The following is a 16903-nucleotide window of genomic DNA, read 5'->3' as shown; positions in this document are numbered from 1 at the left end:
GGTCTGGCTCCAGCCGGGCTCTGCCCAGGTTCCCCACTTCGCTGCCCAGCAGCTCCAGGGAAAGGGGGGTTGAGCAGCCCTGGGCTCCCCAGCGGCCCCTTGCCAGCCAACGTGGGACTCTGCTGCCCCCCCGTGGCTCACCCCAGCAGTGCAGGGTTCAGTCCCAGCCCCAGGCTGGGCGAGGCGGCTGCCCGAGCGGTGATGCCAGCAGCTGGCCAGGAGCCCTTCCAATGGGACAAGATTGGAGAGGAGCCAGGTCGGGGCTACCCAAGATCTCTGCTATTCCCATCCAGAGCACCCCCCAGCTCTGCCACTGCCCCCCCATCATGCCCCCAGGCCAGCCCTGCGCTCCCCCACGAATGCCCAACTCGAAGGCCGAGAGCCGTGGCACTGTGCCAAAGGTCACATTTAATAGGTGCTCGTGCTGGCTGGGTCGGAATAGACCAGAACCAGCCGCCCCCATCTGGAACGCTCCACGGCAGCCCCTTCGTTCGGAACCGGCTCTACGAAGAACTCCACATGGCAGGACTCCTTGGGGGGCGGCTCTGGCAGTGCCAGGCCCACCACACGGTAGAGGGTGTTGTGTGCCACCCCGAGGAGCTGCTCTGGCAGGGGCAGCACCTGGCCCCTAGGGCGTGCCGTGCCCTGGCAGTGGATCCGGAAGCAGCGGGCTTGGCTGGAGGGGTAGGACCAGCGCAAGGTGAGGCTGAGGGAGAGCTGGTTTGTGCCAGGCCCCTTGTGCCACAGCACCTGGGAGGCCTCGAGGCTGGGCACTCGGGGCAGCGAGGAGCGCAGGTTGTCGGCATCCAGCACCTGCAGGGGAGACGTGTGCTTAGACACAGCCCAGGGCCCGCCCGGGCAGAAATGGGCTCTCCAGGGCAGCACCCATGAGGAGGGATCCATGCGGGGAGGGCACCTCACCTCAGCACTGCCCCCACCCCCAGCCAGACCCCCCCAGAAGGGCAGCAGCAGCTGCAACTATCTGCAGGGGGCAGGGCTCCCCGGAGACACTCCTTTCCCTTCCCCTCCCCTCCCCCAGGCTCCATAGGCAGATGTTGCTACAAGGGATGGCAGGTGGGCAGTGCCGGGCACTGTGCCGTGTGGCCCCCTCACCTGGATCTCCCCAAGGCAGCAGGAGAAGCGCCTTTCTTCTAGGCCTGGCTGGTGGCGTGACAGGATCAGTGACAGGTCGTGCAGGGCGCAGTCCCGCAGCTCCAGTTCATAGTACCTGGGTGAGGCAGAGAGGGGAGAACTGGCAGGGCCGCTGGAGAGACCAGCCCCACGGCCCCGCTCAGGCCTGAGGCAGGACGGCTCCCTGGCTGGGGACACTCACCGCCTTATCCAACCTGCCATGCTTTGCCGTCCACAGCCAGTGAGCAGCCCGGAGAGGTGAGGGGGCGGGGTGGGGAGGGGCGGGGGCTGATGTCGGGTGGCCACCCCTGCGGGGGGAACAGAGCAGTTAGGGCAGGGGAAGAGGGCGCAGGACACATGGGGTTGGGGAGGAGCAGAAGTGTCACAGGCATCCCACCCTCCAGCCGCATGACGGACCGATTCCCAGCCTGCCCGCCAGCGTGAGATCCCCGCGGAGGGGCCGGGCTCCTCACCAACGTTGTTGCCAACATGGCAGGAGCCGGAGTTCCATGTGGTGAGTTCCAGCGCGACCGCCACCTCGGGCAGCTTCTCCTCCAGTTTGTACAGCAGAGACAGGAAGAGTTTGGGGGGAGCTGGCATCTTGAACGAGAAAAGGCTGGTGTCCCCCAATCCACCCCGAGAGACAAGGGGGGGGTAAGTTACATGGGGTACAAGGCAGGTTGCAACACACACAGCACGCAGCTGGCCCGCTGAGCATGCATGCATGCCACAGGCTGCACGAGAGACACAACCCTGGCCCGTGGGCTGTGTACACACACCGTGAGCTCACACGTGGCGCACAAGAACCACAAACTAGGTCTGTGGCTGCCCACTCCTGGCCCAGCGCCCAGCAGACGGTGCGCCCTCTGACGCACCCCCTTGTTCCCTGGTGCAGTGCCATGCCCTGGCTCCCCAGCCTTTAGTGAGAGAGAAATGGATCTTTGCCACCCCAGCTGCCCAAGTGTCCCCAACCCAACGCCCCAACCCGCACTCACCGGACAGCCACATGGCCCGCATCAGGCGGGATGATCCCCTCGATCAGCAGGCAGCTGCCCCCGTTCCAGGCATCCTGCAGGGAGCAGCGTGTGTGCAGCCAGCTGCCTGCTCCTCCCGTTGCTTGCTGGTCCATGAAGAGGGGCTGGATCTCCTGGGCACTCAGGTTGTACCAGGGCCTGACTTCTTCCTCCTGCAGGAGAGAGCAGCCCCGATGAGCCAGGACATGGGGCAGGCGCTGGCTGGGCCCTGTTGCACACGGCACCCCGAGTTGCGCTGGTGGTTGCTCATGAGCCCATCTCCCCACACTCCAGGGCCTGGGACCTGCCCTCCCCGCCCCCGCACTCACCTGCCCAGCTGAGAATCTCCCCGTGCCCATGCCCAGACAGAAGCAGGTGCTCAAGGGCAAAGTGCTGATTCTGTGAGTGGGCAGCAGCTCCGCCAGCAAACCCCAGAACCTGCATGGAGAGGAGAGGAGAGGCTGGCTGGGGGGAGGGAGGGAGAGCTCAGTGGTTTGAGCAGTGGCCTGCTAAACCCAGGGTTGTGAGTTCAATCCTTGAGGGGGCCATTTGGGATCTGGGGCAAAAATTGGGGATTGGTCCTCCTTTGAGCAGGGGGTGGGACTAGACAACCTCCTGAGGTCCCTTCCCACCCGGATATTCTAGGATTCTATGGTTGTAGCCATGCCCCCTCCTGGCATAGCTCAGCACTGCCATCTCCCCAGCCCCAGGCACCAAGGACATCCCCCAGTCAGCATGCCCCTGGCACAGGGGGAACGAAGCACAGCCCAAGGTGCAGCCACCCAGGGCGTAGCATCCTTCCCGCAGGTCTCTCAGCAACTCTGGACCCCACTGGGGTCCCTACAGCTCAGCCCTTCACAGAGCCTGGCACCAGCACCCCAGCACTATAGGGCAGCAACTAACCTGGGCAGCCCCACACTCCATGGCCTTCTCAGCGTTCCCTTCCCCCTCCCACACACACACATCCCCCAAGCCCGGGCACCCCCCTCCCCGTGCACCCATCCTCCCTGCGTGGGCACCTCCCCCCACATACCCCACGTACCCATCCATGCATTCCACCCCCTCTCCACCCTGGGCACCCATCCAGTGCTCCCACCCCAGCACCACCAAGCTCACCTGTTCTCATTCTGCAGGAAGTTCTCCTTCCCCAGGTGCTCATAGACCCAGCCGGCTGCGAAGATGGCAGCAGAAAAGCCGTGTTTGCAGATCAGGCGCAGAGCCTGCGGAAACACGGGGGTGAGACGCTCCCTCCCTCCCGCCCCGCTCCGAGCCCGGACAGGGTGAGCCATAAGCCCCAGGGGCTGGTGGCTTCTCAGACTCTGCCAGCAGGAGGCTCAGAGAGGGGCTGGACCCCCTTGGCTGCCAGCACCACAGCAAGCCAGCCTGGTGCCACCCACAGGGGAGGGGTGCTCTGCCCTGCCCCCAGGGCACCGTGCCCCTGAGAGATGGGGATGGATCCCGGGGGGAGGGGGCAGAGTGTGGGGTGGGGGGGAAGCACCAATGGCCTCACTCAGTCCTTGGATGCCCAGCACAAGCCACGCTCCAGGGACACCTGCCCCGGAGCCCAGCTCACTGCATGGGGCTGCCCAGGCTCAGCCCAGCCGGGGCCCGGGGCCTGCCGGAGGATCCCGCTCTGGGCGAGGCCCTGCCCCCAAGGTGCCCTTAGGCCAGGCTCAGGCACCTTGTCTGTCTCAAAGCCGCCGCCTACGACCTCCCCACGGGCAAAGACGTCGATGCCCACGTAGATGTCAGTCCGGCGCTCCCCGGCCTGCGCCCCCGTGCGCTCCAGGTGCTCCTCCTTCCAGTTGTAGTTCGTGAACAAGCCGTCGCAGGCATCAAAAAACACCCTAGGAAAGGGAGAGCCACAGTGCTGGGGCACTGCACCCGCACCCAGGCCCACCCCCTCCTCCCTGAGAACGGGCCCTCCGGGGAGGGGCCCCACCCCACAGGACGGCCCCCAGCTGCAGCCCCCAGGCACGCTGCCGCACGCCCAGCTCTGGGGGGGGCACTTGGGCAGGAAAATCAGAGCTGCCAGGCCTGGGCAGAGCAGCGGCTGCTGGGGGTGGGGCTGGTAGCCACCCCCCTGCCCGAGAGCCAGAAGGGAAGGGTGCCTTGCTACGCATGGGGCTGATGCCCAGAGCTCACAGGCTGGGCCGGGCCAGGCACGGGGGGTGGCTGAGCACCCCCGCATGGGGCAGCGACCGCAGGCTGCGCGGCTGGTAGATGCCACCCCGATTGCACTGTCTTTGCCGGCTGCCCAGGGGAAGGGGAGGGGGCTGCGCTCCCAGCTGCGTGCCCGGGGCTCCTGCTCTGTCCGGCGGACCCCCCTCACCTATTCTTCTCGTTCAGCTCGTTCTGCCACTGCAGCTTCCCGCTCTGCAAGACGCTGTCATACCAGAGCACCAGCCCGCCTGGCACGTCCCGACGCAGCTGCTCCCGCAGGTCACGCAGGAAGAGGGGCAGGTTCCGCACAGCTGCCTCCTGCATGGGGGAGGGAGAGAGCAGGCGTCGCCCGGGGGCACCTCGTCAGGGGTCCCTGCACCCCAGGGGCTGGGGGAGGCAGGACAGTCCGTGGGGGGAGGGGAGGGGCAGTGAGGGTGGGCAGCGAGGGCTGGGGGAGAGGCAGCATGGGCGGCTCTGCTCACGCTCAGAGCGTTCTCGATGTTGACCAGCCAGCCGTCGAAGCGGTAGAAACGGGCGATGCGGCCCAGCTGCACAGCCACGGCGTGGTACGCGGCTGCCTCCCCGGCCAGGAACGACTCGCACAGCTTGCCCCCGCTAGTCCACTCGGTGATGAACGTCCCTAGAGCCAGGGCACAGATGGCAGCGTCAGTCTCTCTGCTCCGCGCGCCAGGGCCCCAGCCCACAGAGGGGGCGCTGGCAGGTCCCTGTACAGGGTCCCCAAAATACCTGCACGCGTGTGAGCGAGAGGCGTGGGCCCTTGCCAACCCCGGCCTGTCCCTGGGGAAGGGGGGCGGGCTGGCCACAGCCCGTGCCCAGGTACTGCAGGCCCAGCGGGAGGTGCCAGAAGAGCTCCCAGCCTCTCCCTGCAGGCAGCGTTAAAGCCACAAGTTCTCCCGCCTGCCCCACCCGCGGCGCCTGGTCTCTCCTGGCATCCCCTCACCCAGCACAGAGACGCCGTTCCTGTGGGCGGCATTGGTCCAGGTGACGGGGGGGATGGTCACAGGGTGGTGGCTGAAGTACACAAAGATGTCGATGTACTGCCAATGGTAGAACACGTAGGGGTCCCGCGAAGCTGAGCCCTGGATGAACCTGCGGGCAGAGGAAGGGGATGGCCCAGTGCTCCAGCCCCGACAGGGCAGCCATGGAGCACGTGTGGCGAACAATGCCCGCAGAGCGCGCGCGCGAGAGCTACGTGCACCCGGGGCCAGGGCAGGCGCGGCCCCCACAATCGATTCCCCAGGTGCCAGGCTGCTGCTCTTCCCCCAGGAGACTCCCCTAGAGCAGGGAGAGAGCTGGCTCGTACTGTGTCAGCAGGTGCAGACATGTGGCAGAGAATCGTTCAGCCTCCTCTTGCAGCGGAGGGGTTTGCCCCTTCTCTCTGAGCTCCAGGGATGAGGCTGGAAACATTGCCTGACTTTCTGGGGGAGTTTTCAAGCGGGACATTATCAGTTATCTCGATTGCAGTGCTGCCCAGGGCTCCAATCAGGGTCTGCCCTGGGCATGGCACAGCCAGCCCCTACTCCAAAGAGCTTCCAGGCCAAGCTGGAGAGTTTCTCCCCATCTCAGGAGCCACTCAGTAGCAGGTGGAGACATTCCAGCTTCGCCCACCAAACCTGCAGGGGTGCAAACATGCCTGGGGAAGCCTGCAAGATGGACACCAGGCTCCTGTGCTCATGCCCAATCTCTGAGGGTCGCGGTTCCAAGGTGCTGGGTCACTCAGATACAGCAATCCAAATGGCGGTAGCCCAAATGGTTTCTCAATAGGCTGCACCGTGGGTCTCTGGATCCGATGAGGAGACATACCCCACAGCCCAGCTGACGGGAGGAACTGGCCAGAGCCCCCAGCATGAAGCTGGAGTTGCACTGCAGATTAACAGGGAGCAAACAGGCTCCGACCTGATTGGGAGACAGCCCGTTCTTCCTGGGGGCAAGGAGCATTCAGTCTCCCTGTGACTTGCTCCTGGGGTTCCTCCTCTGCTTGGCTCCAGAACAAACATATTCCACTACCCTGGCACACTGAGAACATCTCCGCGGCGCTGAGCTGTCTGCAGGCAGGCAGCCTGGGGGAGGCCAAGGCTAGCCCCAAGCGTGTCTCTGCCCAGATCCCATAAGCAGCTCGGACGGTAACCCACACACCTGCTGGGTGTAGTGTTCTGTCCCATCTCGTGGCACTGAGGCGAGAGAGGAGGAGAAGGGTCTGTCAGCGTTACAGAAGCAGAGGACAGAAAGCAAACCCAAGATTCCCCTCGACAGCAAACAACACACGTCACGCTGGCCTCGATGCTCAGCATCACTACACGCTGCCTGCCAAACACGCAGCCATGACGCTCAGCAGACTCGCCAGAGACCAGTGTGGGTCCCCGTGGGACAGCAAGCCAGGCTCCTAGGTTCTCTTCCAGCTCTGCCGCACCTGGGGCGAGTCCTTTCGTCCCTCTGGACAAGGGGAAGGCTGTTCCTGACCCGCCGCCCAGGGCCGCTGCAATTAAAGTTCTGGAAGCGTGAAGTGCTGGGTAAATGCCGAGTCCCATCAGCAGAGGCCCACGTGCCCAGCATGCTGTGCTCCGTTCTGAGAGCCGTGAAGAGGATCCTACCTGTCCTCCAGGTACCCATTCTTCATGTCGTGGCACACCAGCGTTCGAGGTCTCTTGCTGTGGAGTGGAGGTTCCCGGTTAGCCAGTGGCATCGTGGCAACGTTGAAGTCATCATCACTGGTGGGTTTCCATGCCAGCAGCTCCTCCAGGCTGGACAGGTAGAAGCTGATCGGCTCCGTGGTGTTCTGATCAAACTGCCTCGCTGGGAGAAGGAGAGAAGGCCAAAGATTGCCGGTCGTTAACACTCAGCCAGGGGAGCATAGCCCTCACTCGCGGCACCATGGCACCGCGGCTGCACCAGCATCCGTGGCAGATGAGGCTTGGTGTGTTGCACACCTGGCTGGGCTCTTACCTGGCAGGGGGTGGGGGGCGTAGCAGACTGTCTTGTGGAGGATGGTGGTTCCTTGGCTCTCCAAGGCAGGCAGGAAACTGCAGAAGAGAATCAAGGACACCCTTGCAGAGACTAGGGGGCCTGGGGCAAAGAGCCTGTGGCTCACACCTCACTAGAGCCCCACACTCCATGGAAGGAAGGAAGACCCGGCATTTTGGGGGGAACCCAGCACAGCTCACCGGGGCTGGGACATGCACGCACCACCAGCGGGAGCCCACTGCTGTGTGAGCTGGCCCTTTAAGCGGGAGTCAAGGCCCAGATTCAGCTCAGAAACAAAGCATTCTGGGACAGCTAGTTCCAGCAGGACCCTGGGAAATGCAGGCAAAGCAAAGCATGCTGGGAAGGTTACCAGGATGGTCATTCATAAGTAGCCTTCCCTCAGAACACGCTGGCTCCTAGGGAGCCTGGCTGGAGGAGGTCTCTGTGCCGGGGGACAGGCTCCTGAGCCAAGCCTGGGAAAGCTGGACAGACTGGACTGGTGAGTGGGAGGGATGAGGTACCTTGCTAGGGCAAGGGAAACTGAGGCAGGGGCTGCGTTTCCCCCTCGGGCAGCCTGGGCTGAGAGCAGACTGGGCAGAAGCCATTTCTGAGCAGGGGGAGCCCTGCCTGGTGCCTCGTGTTTGTTCCGGGTGGTGGAAAGTTCTTGCCTTGGCTAATGGGCTCTTGCCTGCTGGGCTCTGCGTCTAACGTCACCCGCTCAGCCGGGAACAGGAGTGCGCACGCTGGTCTGCTAGCTCCTCTGATCTCGCCAGCCAAGCAGCGTCAGGGCGAGGCGGCGTGGGGGTGGCTGGGAGACTGCAAAGGAACTCCCAGGGCCACAGGAGCCAGGCGTGGCGTCCTGCCCGCCCCATCCACGCACCCCCAGCCGCCCAGCAAATGCCCCTTGCTCACACGGGGACCTTCTGTTCCCCTCCGATGGGGAGTTTGCGCCAGAGGCTCTCAGCTGGGGGCCGGGCAGGAGCGATGGGACTGCAGTGGGAACACCAGGAGGGGTGGGACATGAGAGGAGGCTGCACCCTGAACCAGCAAAACTCCTGCTTCCCCATTCGGCCTGGGCCCTAGCCGCGGGAGGAGGGAGAGAGACAGGACCCTGTGCCTGGGGACCTGCTCAGCAGAGCCAGGCCAGCGCGAGGTTACCACCCAGCTGGTCTTTGACTGGCCTGGCTGGATTATTTTATGGCTTCGCCAGGAAACTAACGTAATCTGCTGGGAGGCAGGAGGCGGTGTGTGGGCCTTCAGATTTGCATTTTTCTCACAACACAGGGGGCTCGCTAATGGTAAGAGTTTCTGGATCCAGCCAAAGACGCTGCAGCGGTCCCACTTCCGCAGCTTTGGCAATGACCGAACAAACTGCTGAAAATACAGCAGCTAGCTGTCTGCCCGCCACCGTGCACACGCAGGGCACGGGTGAGAGCAGGTCTGAGTGGCCCAGACCTGGGATGGCCTCAGTATTCGCTGTCCCACACCGAGAGAGGCTGTTGCCAGCTGGGGCTGGAGTTGGCTGGGGGGGGGGGCTGGAGATGCCTTGTGGGGGGGTTGCCCTGGAGGGAAAGGGGACGGTGCTGGGTTATTTTCATTTCAGGGCGGTAACTCCAGCACTGAGAGGGGTAAAGGAAGGGGTGCTCTGGGCAGCAGGCCCTGCGGTGAGGCTGCTGCTGGGCCAGGGGCCCAGGGACACAGCTCAGGCTAGGAGGCAGAGGGGGACAAAAGCCAAACCAAGATGCCGCTCGGCAGGGAGAGTGAAAGAGAAAGTGAAACCAAGGTGGGAAGCAGCAGCAGGGCGCCGAGAAAACAGAGAAGAACACAGTGCCAGAGAGCCCCCGGCACGGGCAATGCGCCCCCCCCCCCCGGCACGGGCAATGCACCCCCCCCGCACAGATCCCGCCCCCCCGGCACGGGCAATGCACCCCCCCGCACAGATCCCGCCCCCCCGGCACGGGCAATGCACGCCCCCCGCACAGATCCCGCCCCCCCGGCACGGGCAATGCACCCCCCCGCACAGATCCCGCCCCCCCGGCACGGGCAATGCACGCCCCCCCTTGGCACGGGCAATGCGCCCCCCCCCCCGCACAGATCCCGCCCCCCCGGCACGGGCAATGCACCCCCCCCGCACAGATCCCGCCCCCCCGGCACGGGCAATGCACCCCCCCCGCACAGATCCCGCCCCCCCGGCACGGGCAATGCACGGCCCCCCTTGGCACGGGCAATGCGCCCCCCCCCGCACAGATCCCGCCCCCCCCCGGCACGGGCAATGCACCCCCCCCCGGCACGGGCAATGCACCCCCCCCGCACAGATCCCGCCCCCCCGGCACGGGCAATGCACCCCCCCCGCACAGATCCCGCCCCCCCGGCACGGGCAATGCACCCCCCCCCGCACAGATCCCGCCCCCCCGGCACGGGCAATGCACCCCCCCCGCACAGATCCCGCCCCCCCGGCACGGGCAATGCACGCCCCCCCTTGGCACGGGCAATGCGCCCCCCCCGCACAGATCCCGCCCCCCCCGGCACGGGCAATGCACCCCCCATGGACACCCACACACACTCCCCCGGCACAGATCCCCCCCCCCCGGGCCATGGGGCACAGGCAGCGCCACCGACCCCAGGGACCGGCCCGGCTCGGCTCGGCTCGGCTCACCTCCTCTGCTCCCCCCCCTTCGCCTCCGGCTCCGGCTCTCTCTCCCTCTTCTCCCCGCTCTTGGCTCCATCCCGCCGCGCTCCGTCCATCTCCCGGCCCGGCTCGGCTCCGCTCCCGCCCCGTCACATGGCGCTGGCCCGGCCCCTGCTCGGCCCGGCTCCGGCTCCAGCCAATCGCGGCGGCGGGGCCGGCCCGGCGGTGGCTGCAGCGGGCTGGGCCCGGGGCCCCTGCTCCCCGCCCAGCCCATGGCCCGCGGGCTCCAGATCATCTAGTTTAAGGTCCCTGATAGGAGCCCTGGGGGGCGGGGGGACTTTCCCTCTGCCCCCCTGTGACGAAGTGCGACTGTTCTTAATGTTTCCTCTGAATACTGTGGGGGTGCCTCAGTTTCCCCTATGCAGTTCTTAAATAGCCCTAGAGGGCAGGGGTGTGGACACAGAGAATGGCCAACACCCTGTTTCCTGGCAACTGATGGCCTGGCCCTTCCCCCCAGACCTAAAGGGTTGGAGAACAAAGGAATCAGGTGAACTCCTGGCCCGGGAAAGGAACAAAGCCCAGAGGAGGAGGGGGTGGAGGGAGTTTCAGTTTGGGGCTGGCTGGGACATGGAGTGAAGTGCAGACGTGGTTGTCTGGCTCCCTGCCCCCCAAAATGGACCCAGCTGAGGGGTCCCGTTCTCTGCACCTACAAGCTCTGTGTTAGACCATGTTCCTGTCGTCTAATAAACCTTCTGTTTTCCTGGCTGGCTGAGAGTCCCGTCTGACTGCGGAGTTGGGGGGCAGGACCCTCTGGCTTCCCCAGGAGCCCGCCTGGGTGGACTTGCTGTGGGAAGCGCAGGGAGGGGCAGAGGAGGCTGAATGCTCCGAGGTCAGACCCAGGAAGGTGGAAGCTGGGTGAGCTGTGTGTCCGGCAGACAGGCTGCTCCCAGAGAGGAGACTTCCCCAGAGTCCTGCCTGGCTTCATGGGGAGCAGTTCCAGAGCATCGCCCGGGGACTCTGTGACACCCCTTCTTACCTCCCCCTCCCTGCCCCTCTGCCCCCCTTGTTACCTCCCCCCTCCCTGCCCCTCTGCCCCCCTCTCCCAACCTCAGCTGCCTGAAGGGGAACAGGTGGCCACCGCCCTGCTCTGACAGACTAAAAGTGAGACAGGCTGGAGACAGGGAGATGAGAAAGGCGGGGGAGAGACAGGCAGGAGAAAGGCGGGGGAGAGACAGGTGAGACAGGCGGGGGAAAGGTGGGGGAGAGAAAGGGGAGACAGGCAGGGGAAAGGCAGGGGAGATAGGCAGGGGAAAGGCGGGGGAGAGAAAGGTGAGACAGGCAGGGGAAAGGCGGGGGGGACAGGCAGGGGAGAGGCAAGCCTTCCCCCTGAGAGCTGCCGTCAGGCCTTGGCACTAGCCAGCGCGGTTCCACAGACAGGCTCCTGGCTCAGGACAGCACCCCCTTTTCTGCACCAGGCTCCCCACGGACAGTGAACCAGGAGCAGCCATTTGTCGGGAGTTGGCGAGTCTGTTTCTCAGCCTTGTCCCTCCTGCCCTCTCTGGCTGCAGGCTCAGCACAGTGGCCGGGGTTGGTAGGACCCTATGGGAGCTCCTAGCCTTCTCCGGGAATAGACAATGCATGAGATTTTTAAAAAATCCCTCTGTCTTCTCGGGTAATTATCTGCCCCCACCCCGACCCCCATCACCGTAGAGTCTGGGCATTTTGCGGTATTTCATGTTCCCCTCCCCCTGTGCAGTAGGGCAGGGCTGTGATCCCTGGGGTCCATCTGGCAACTGAGGATTTGTCCAGAATCACTCCGGGTGTCTGGCAGAGCAGGGCCTGGGGCTTGAGAGGCTCTCTCAGCTCAGCCAGTGGGCACCCCTGAAGTCAGCATTGCGGGTCCTCGGTGCAGCAGCGTTGGCTCATATGCTGCCAGGAAACGTGTTTGCTTTAAAACAGCTCTTCTTGGGGCTATTTTAGGAAACACTGGAGAGACAGCTGCTTGGTGTGTCAAAGCCAGTGTTTGCAGCCTGGCTTTCGCTGGCAATGGCCCTTTAAAGACACAGCTTTGCCCACAGAAGTCGTGTTTGGATTTCTTTTTAATGTTCCTGGGAACAGGTCCGTGATGCATAGCCAGAAACGGTTAAACATCCTGCAAAATAAATAACCCTCAAAAGACATGTGGGGAGATAATGTTTGTGTTTTTGTGTATTTACATATGTATGAGCAGAGTCATACATATACAATCAATGTACAATGTAAATCATACAATGTACAAATCATACAATGTAATCAACAGTCCCTCTCTATGCTGTATTCTGATAGTTCAGAGATCAAAAGAACACCCTAGCATTAAAATGAATTGTAAACACGGGATATCTCGTGTTCATCTCTCTTTGAAATGTACTGTGAATAGTGGAGGAACAAACAAAGGGCCTTATGTTACTGGTGGTGGACCTCCTTCAAAGGCATCCTAATTACCTTTTGTTCCCCAAGGAAATTCCAACTTCTCAAAGAGGACATGAAATGGTATAAAAGATCCTTGGGTCCTGATTCAGTCATCTCAGATCTGCTTAGGCTTCGTCAGGGGAAGTTTGAGTCACAAGACTGAGGTCCGAGCTATGCTGGTATGCCCTGAATATGAGATTTGGACATTGGACTATAACCTGTGAACTATTTCTGAAAGAACTCTGTGCAACTACAAAGCTCACCATCTCTGCTATGAATCTGCACCTCAATGAATTGAACTCATGTCTGTCTGTCTATTCAAAAAGAACAGGAGGACTTGTGGCACCTTAGAGACGAACACATTTATTTGAGCGTGAGCTTTCATAGGCTACAGCTCACTTCATCGGATGCATAGGAGGGAACATGTAGTAAGAAGATATATATACATACAGAGAGAGTATGATTAAAAGATCAATATACAGACAGGTTTCGGAGTAGCAGCCGTGTTCGTCTGTATCTGCAAAAAGAAGAGGACGACTTGTGACACCTTGGAGAGGAACCTTGGAGGGTTTTGTTTTTTTTCTCCTGATGATAATAGCTCATCTTAATTAATTAGCCTCTTACCGTTGGCATGGCTACTTCCATCTTTTCATGTTCTCCGTATGTATATATATCTTCTTACTATATGTTCCATCCTATGCACCCGATGGAGTGAGCTGTAGCCCATGAAAGCTTATGCTCAAATAAATGTGTTCGTCTCCAGGGTGTCACAAGTCCTCCTCTTCTTTTTGCAGATACAGACGAACACGGCTGCTACTCCGAAACCTGTCTGTATATTGATCTTTTAATCATACTCTCTCTTTATTAAGAAACAAAAGTTTAGTTTAGTTGATAAGAATTGGCTGTAGCATGTATTTGGGTAAGATCTGGAATATTCAATAACCTGGGAGGCCTGGGAAACAAGCAGGGAGAACTGGAAGTCCTGGCACAGTCAAGGAATTATGACGTGATTGGAATAACAGAGACTTGGTGGGATAACTCACATGACTGGAGTACTGTCATGGATGGATATAAACTGTTCAGGAAGGACAGGCAGGGCAGAAAAGGTGGGGGAGTTGCACTGTATGTAAGGGAGCAGTATGACTGCTCAGAGTTCCAGTATGAAACTGCAGAAAAACCTGAGAGTCTCTGGATTAAGTTGAGAAGTGTGAGCAACAAGGGTGATGTCGTGGTGGGAGTCCGCTATAGACCACCGGACCAGGGGGATGAGGTGGACGAGGCTTTCTTCCGGCAACTCACAGAAGTTACTAGATCGCATGGTTCTCATGGGAGACTTCAATCACCCTGATATCTGCTGGGAGAGCAATACAGCGGTGCACAGACAATCCAAGAAGTTTTTGGAAAGGATAGGGGACAATTTCCTGGTGCAAGTGCTGGAGGAACCAACTAGGGGCAGAGCTCTTCTTGACCTGCTACTCACAAACCGGGAAGAATTAGTAGGGGAAGCTAAAGTGGATGGGAACCTGGGAGGCAGTGATCATGAGATGGTTGAGTTCAGGTTCCTGACACAGGGAAGAAAGGAGAGCAGCAGAATACGGACCCTGGACTTCAGAAAAGCAGACTTTGATTCCCTCCGGGAACTGATGGGCAAGATCCCCTGGGAGAATAACATGAGGGGGAAAGGAGTCCAGGAGAGCTGGCTGTATTTTAAAGAATCTTTATTGAGGTTACAGGGACAAACCATCCCAATGTGTAGAAAGAATAGTAAATATGGCAGGCGACCAGCTTGGCTTAACAGTGAAATCCTTGCTGATCTTGAACACAAAAAAGAAGCTTACAAGAAATGGAAGATTGGACAAATGACCAGGGATGAGTATAAAAATATTGCTCGGCGATGCAGGAGTGAAATCAGGAAGGCCAAATCACACCTGGAGTTGCAGCGAGCAAGAGACATTAAGAGTAACAAGAAGGGTTTCTTCAGGTATGTTAGCAACAAGAATAAAGTCAAGGAAAGTGTGGGCCTTACTGAATGAGAGAGGCAACCTAGTGACAGAGGATGTGGAAAAAGCTAATGTACTCAGTGCTTTTTTTTGCCTCTGTCTTCATGAACAAGGGTCAGCTCCCAGACTACTGCACTGGGCAGCACAGCATGGGGAGGAGGTGACCAGCCCTCTGTGGAGAAAGAAGTGGTTCGGGACTATTTAGAAAAGCTGGACGAGCACAAGTCCATGGGGCCGGATGCGCTGCATCCGAGAGTGCTAAAAGAGTTGGCAGATGCGATTGCGGAGCCATTGGCCATTATCTTTGAAAACTCATGGCGATCCGGGGAAGTCCCGGTCGACTGGAAAAAGGCTAATGTAGTGCCCATCTTTAAAAAAGGAAAGAAGGAGGATTCTGGGAACTACAGGCCAGTCAGCCTCACCTCAGTCCCTGGAAAAATCATGGAGCAGATTCCTCAAGGAATCAATTCTGAAGCACTTAGAGGAGAGGAAAGTGATCAGGAACAGTCAGCATGGATTCACCAAGGGCAAGTCATGCCTGACTAATCTAATTGCCTTCTATGATGAGATAACTGGCTCTGTGGATGAGGGGAAAGCGGTGGACGTGTTGTTCCTTGACTTTAGCAAAGCTTTTGACACGGTCTCCCACAGTATTCTTGCCAGCAAGTTAAAGAAGTATGGGCTTGATGAATGGACTATAAGGTGGATAGAAAGTTGGCTAGATTGTCGGGCTCAATGGGTAGTGATCAATGGCTCCATGTCTAGTTGGCAGCTGGTATCAAGTGGAGTGCCCCAAGGGTTGGTCCTCAGGCCGGTTTGTTCAATATCTTCATAAATGATCTGGAGGATGGTGTGGATTGCACCCTCAGCAAGTTTGCAGATGACACTAAACTGGGAGAAGAGGTAGATACGCTGGAGGGTAGGGATAGGATACAGAGGGACCTAGACAAATTGGAGGATTGGGCCAAAAGAAATCTGATGAGGTTCAACAAGGACAAGTGCAGAGTCCTGCACTTAGGACGGAAGAATCCCATGCACCGCTACAGACTAGGGACCGAATGGCTCGGCAGCAGTTCTGCAGAGAAGGACCTTGGGGTTACAGTGGACAAGAAGCTGGATATGAGTCAACAGTGTGCCCTTGTTGCCAAGAAGGCCAATGGCATTTTGGGATGTATACGTAGAGGCATTGCCAGCAGATCGAGGGACATGATCATTCCCCTCTATTCGACATTGGTGAGGCCTCATTTGGAGTACTGTGTCCAGTTTTGGGCCCCACACTACAAGAAGGATGTGGAAAAATTGGAAAGCGTCCAGCGGAGGGCAACAAAAATGATTAGGGGACTGGAACACATGACTCATGAGGAGAGGCTGCGGGAACTGGGATTGTTTAGTCTGCGGAAGAGAAGAATGAGGGGGGATTTGATAGCTGCTTTCAACTACCTGAAAGGGGGTTCCAAAGAGGATGGATCTAGACTGTTCTCAGTGGTAGCAGATGACAGAACAAGGAGTAATGGTCTCAAGTTGCAGTGGGGGAGGTTTAGGTTGGATATTAGGAAAAACTTTTTCACTAGGAGGGTGGTGAAACACTGGAATGCGTTACCTAGGGAGATGATGGAATCTCCTTCCTTAGATATTTTTAAGATCAGGCTTGACAAAGCCCTGGCTGGGATGATTTAGTTGGGGATCGGTCCTGCTTTGAGCAGGGGGTTGGACTAGATGATCTCCTGAGGTCCCTTCCAACCCTGATATTCTATGATTCTAGGTAACATGTCTGATTCTTTGGGATTGGTAGAACCTTTTATTTTATATGATGAAATAAGATTTACAGAAATTTTCATATTTGACGTGGGTACCTGGATGGAGGCCTGAGGCTGGATCACTTTAAGGGAAGTGTGTTGTTTGGACTTGTGAGTAACCAGTAAGGTAATAAAGAAGCTGTTTTAGCTGGCTTAGTAAATCTAAGTATTGGAATATCCACCAGCTTTATGGGGATTGTCTGCCCCATTCTTTCTTTGCAGGTCACCCTAATTGAGTGACCACAGCTCGCTCCCCACTAGGACCCCGGTCACAGTGGCGTAGTCGTGCTTGGATACGCATTACCACAGGTTAATTGGGTTTTTGGATCAGAACCACACGCTTGTCAAAAATTAATTTTGATATTAGAGAGTTTAAGGGTTAAAAGTCAGTAACAGTGTGTGACGAAGTGGGACTGTTCTTAATGTTTCCTCTGAATATTGTGGGGGTGCCTCAGTTTCCCCTATGCAGTTCTTAAGTATCTAGGTGGTGGGGTAAGGGTGTATGATCATTGCAGATCCCTAGAAGGCAGGGGTGTGCAGGGGTCTGGACACAGAGAAAGGCAGACACCCTGTTTCCTGGCAAATGATGGCCTGGGCCCTTCCCCCTGCCAGGTGAGAGCTAAAGGGTTGGAGAACAAAGGAATCAGGTGACCTCCTGGCCCAGGAAAGGGGAAAGCCCAGAGGAGGAGGGGCTGGAGGGAGTTTGTTTGGGGCTGGCTGGGACATGGAGTGAAGTGCAGA

At 59.2% G+C, this 16903-nt stretch overlaps 1 protein-coding gene across 6 annotated transcripts; it reads right to left on the bottom strand.

Annotated features, from left to right (window-relative positions):
- Positions 1 to 388: 388 nt before the first annotated feature.
- ENGASE (endo-beta-N-acetylglucosaminidase) lies at positions 389 to 10106 on the bottom strand. Of its 6 annotated transcripts, none has more exons than XM_073310988.2 (14): positions 9946 to 10106; positions 7272 to 7348; positions 6920 to 7121; positions 5269 to 5417; positions 4790 to 4947; positions 4477 to 4625; positions 3826 to 3991; positions 3261 to 3364; positions 2474 to 2609; positions 2127 to 2317; positions 1605 to 1747; positions 1334 to 1439; positions 1114 to 1228; positions 389 to 813 (listed from the first exon to the last, which is right to left on the bottom strand). In XM_073310988.2, exons 1-14 carry the CDS (start codon positions 10032 to 10034, stop codon positions 409 to 411), a joined length of 2190 nt encoding a protein of 729 aa, XP_073167089.2. In that variant the 5' UTR covers positions 10035 to 10106; the 3' UTR covers positions 389 to 408. The 6 variants fall into 6 exon arrangements, with proteins under 6 accessions (XP_073167089.2, XP_073167091.2, XP_073167093.2 ...); XM_073310990.2 differs by having other exon boundaries at positions 2474 to 2582; XM_073310992.2 differs by lacking the exon at positions 7272 to 7348 and having other exon boundaries at positions 9946 to 10026.
- Between the last annotated feature and the right edge of the window lie 6797 nt (positions 10107 to 16903).

The sequence above is a fragment of the Lepidochelys kempii genome, chromosome 14 (genome assembly GCF_965140285.1).
Source record: "Lepidochelys kempii isolate rLepKem1 chromosome 14, rLepKem1.hap1, whole genome shotgun sequence".
Lineage (NCBI taxonomy): Eukaryota > Metazoa > Chordata > Testudines > Cheloniidae > Lepidochelys > Lepidochelys kempii.
Note: the sequence above shows the minus strand (reverse complement) of the source record. Positions and strands in the feature narration are given on the sequence as shown.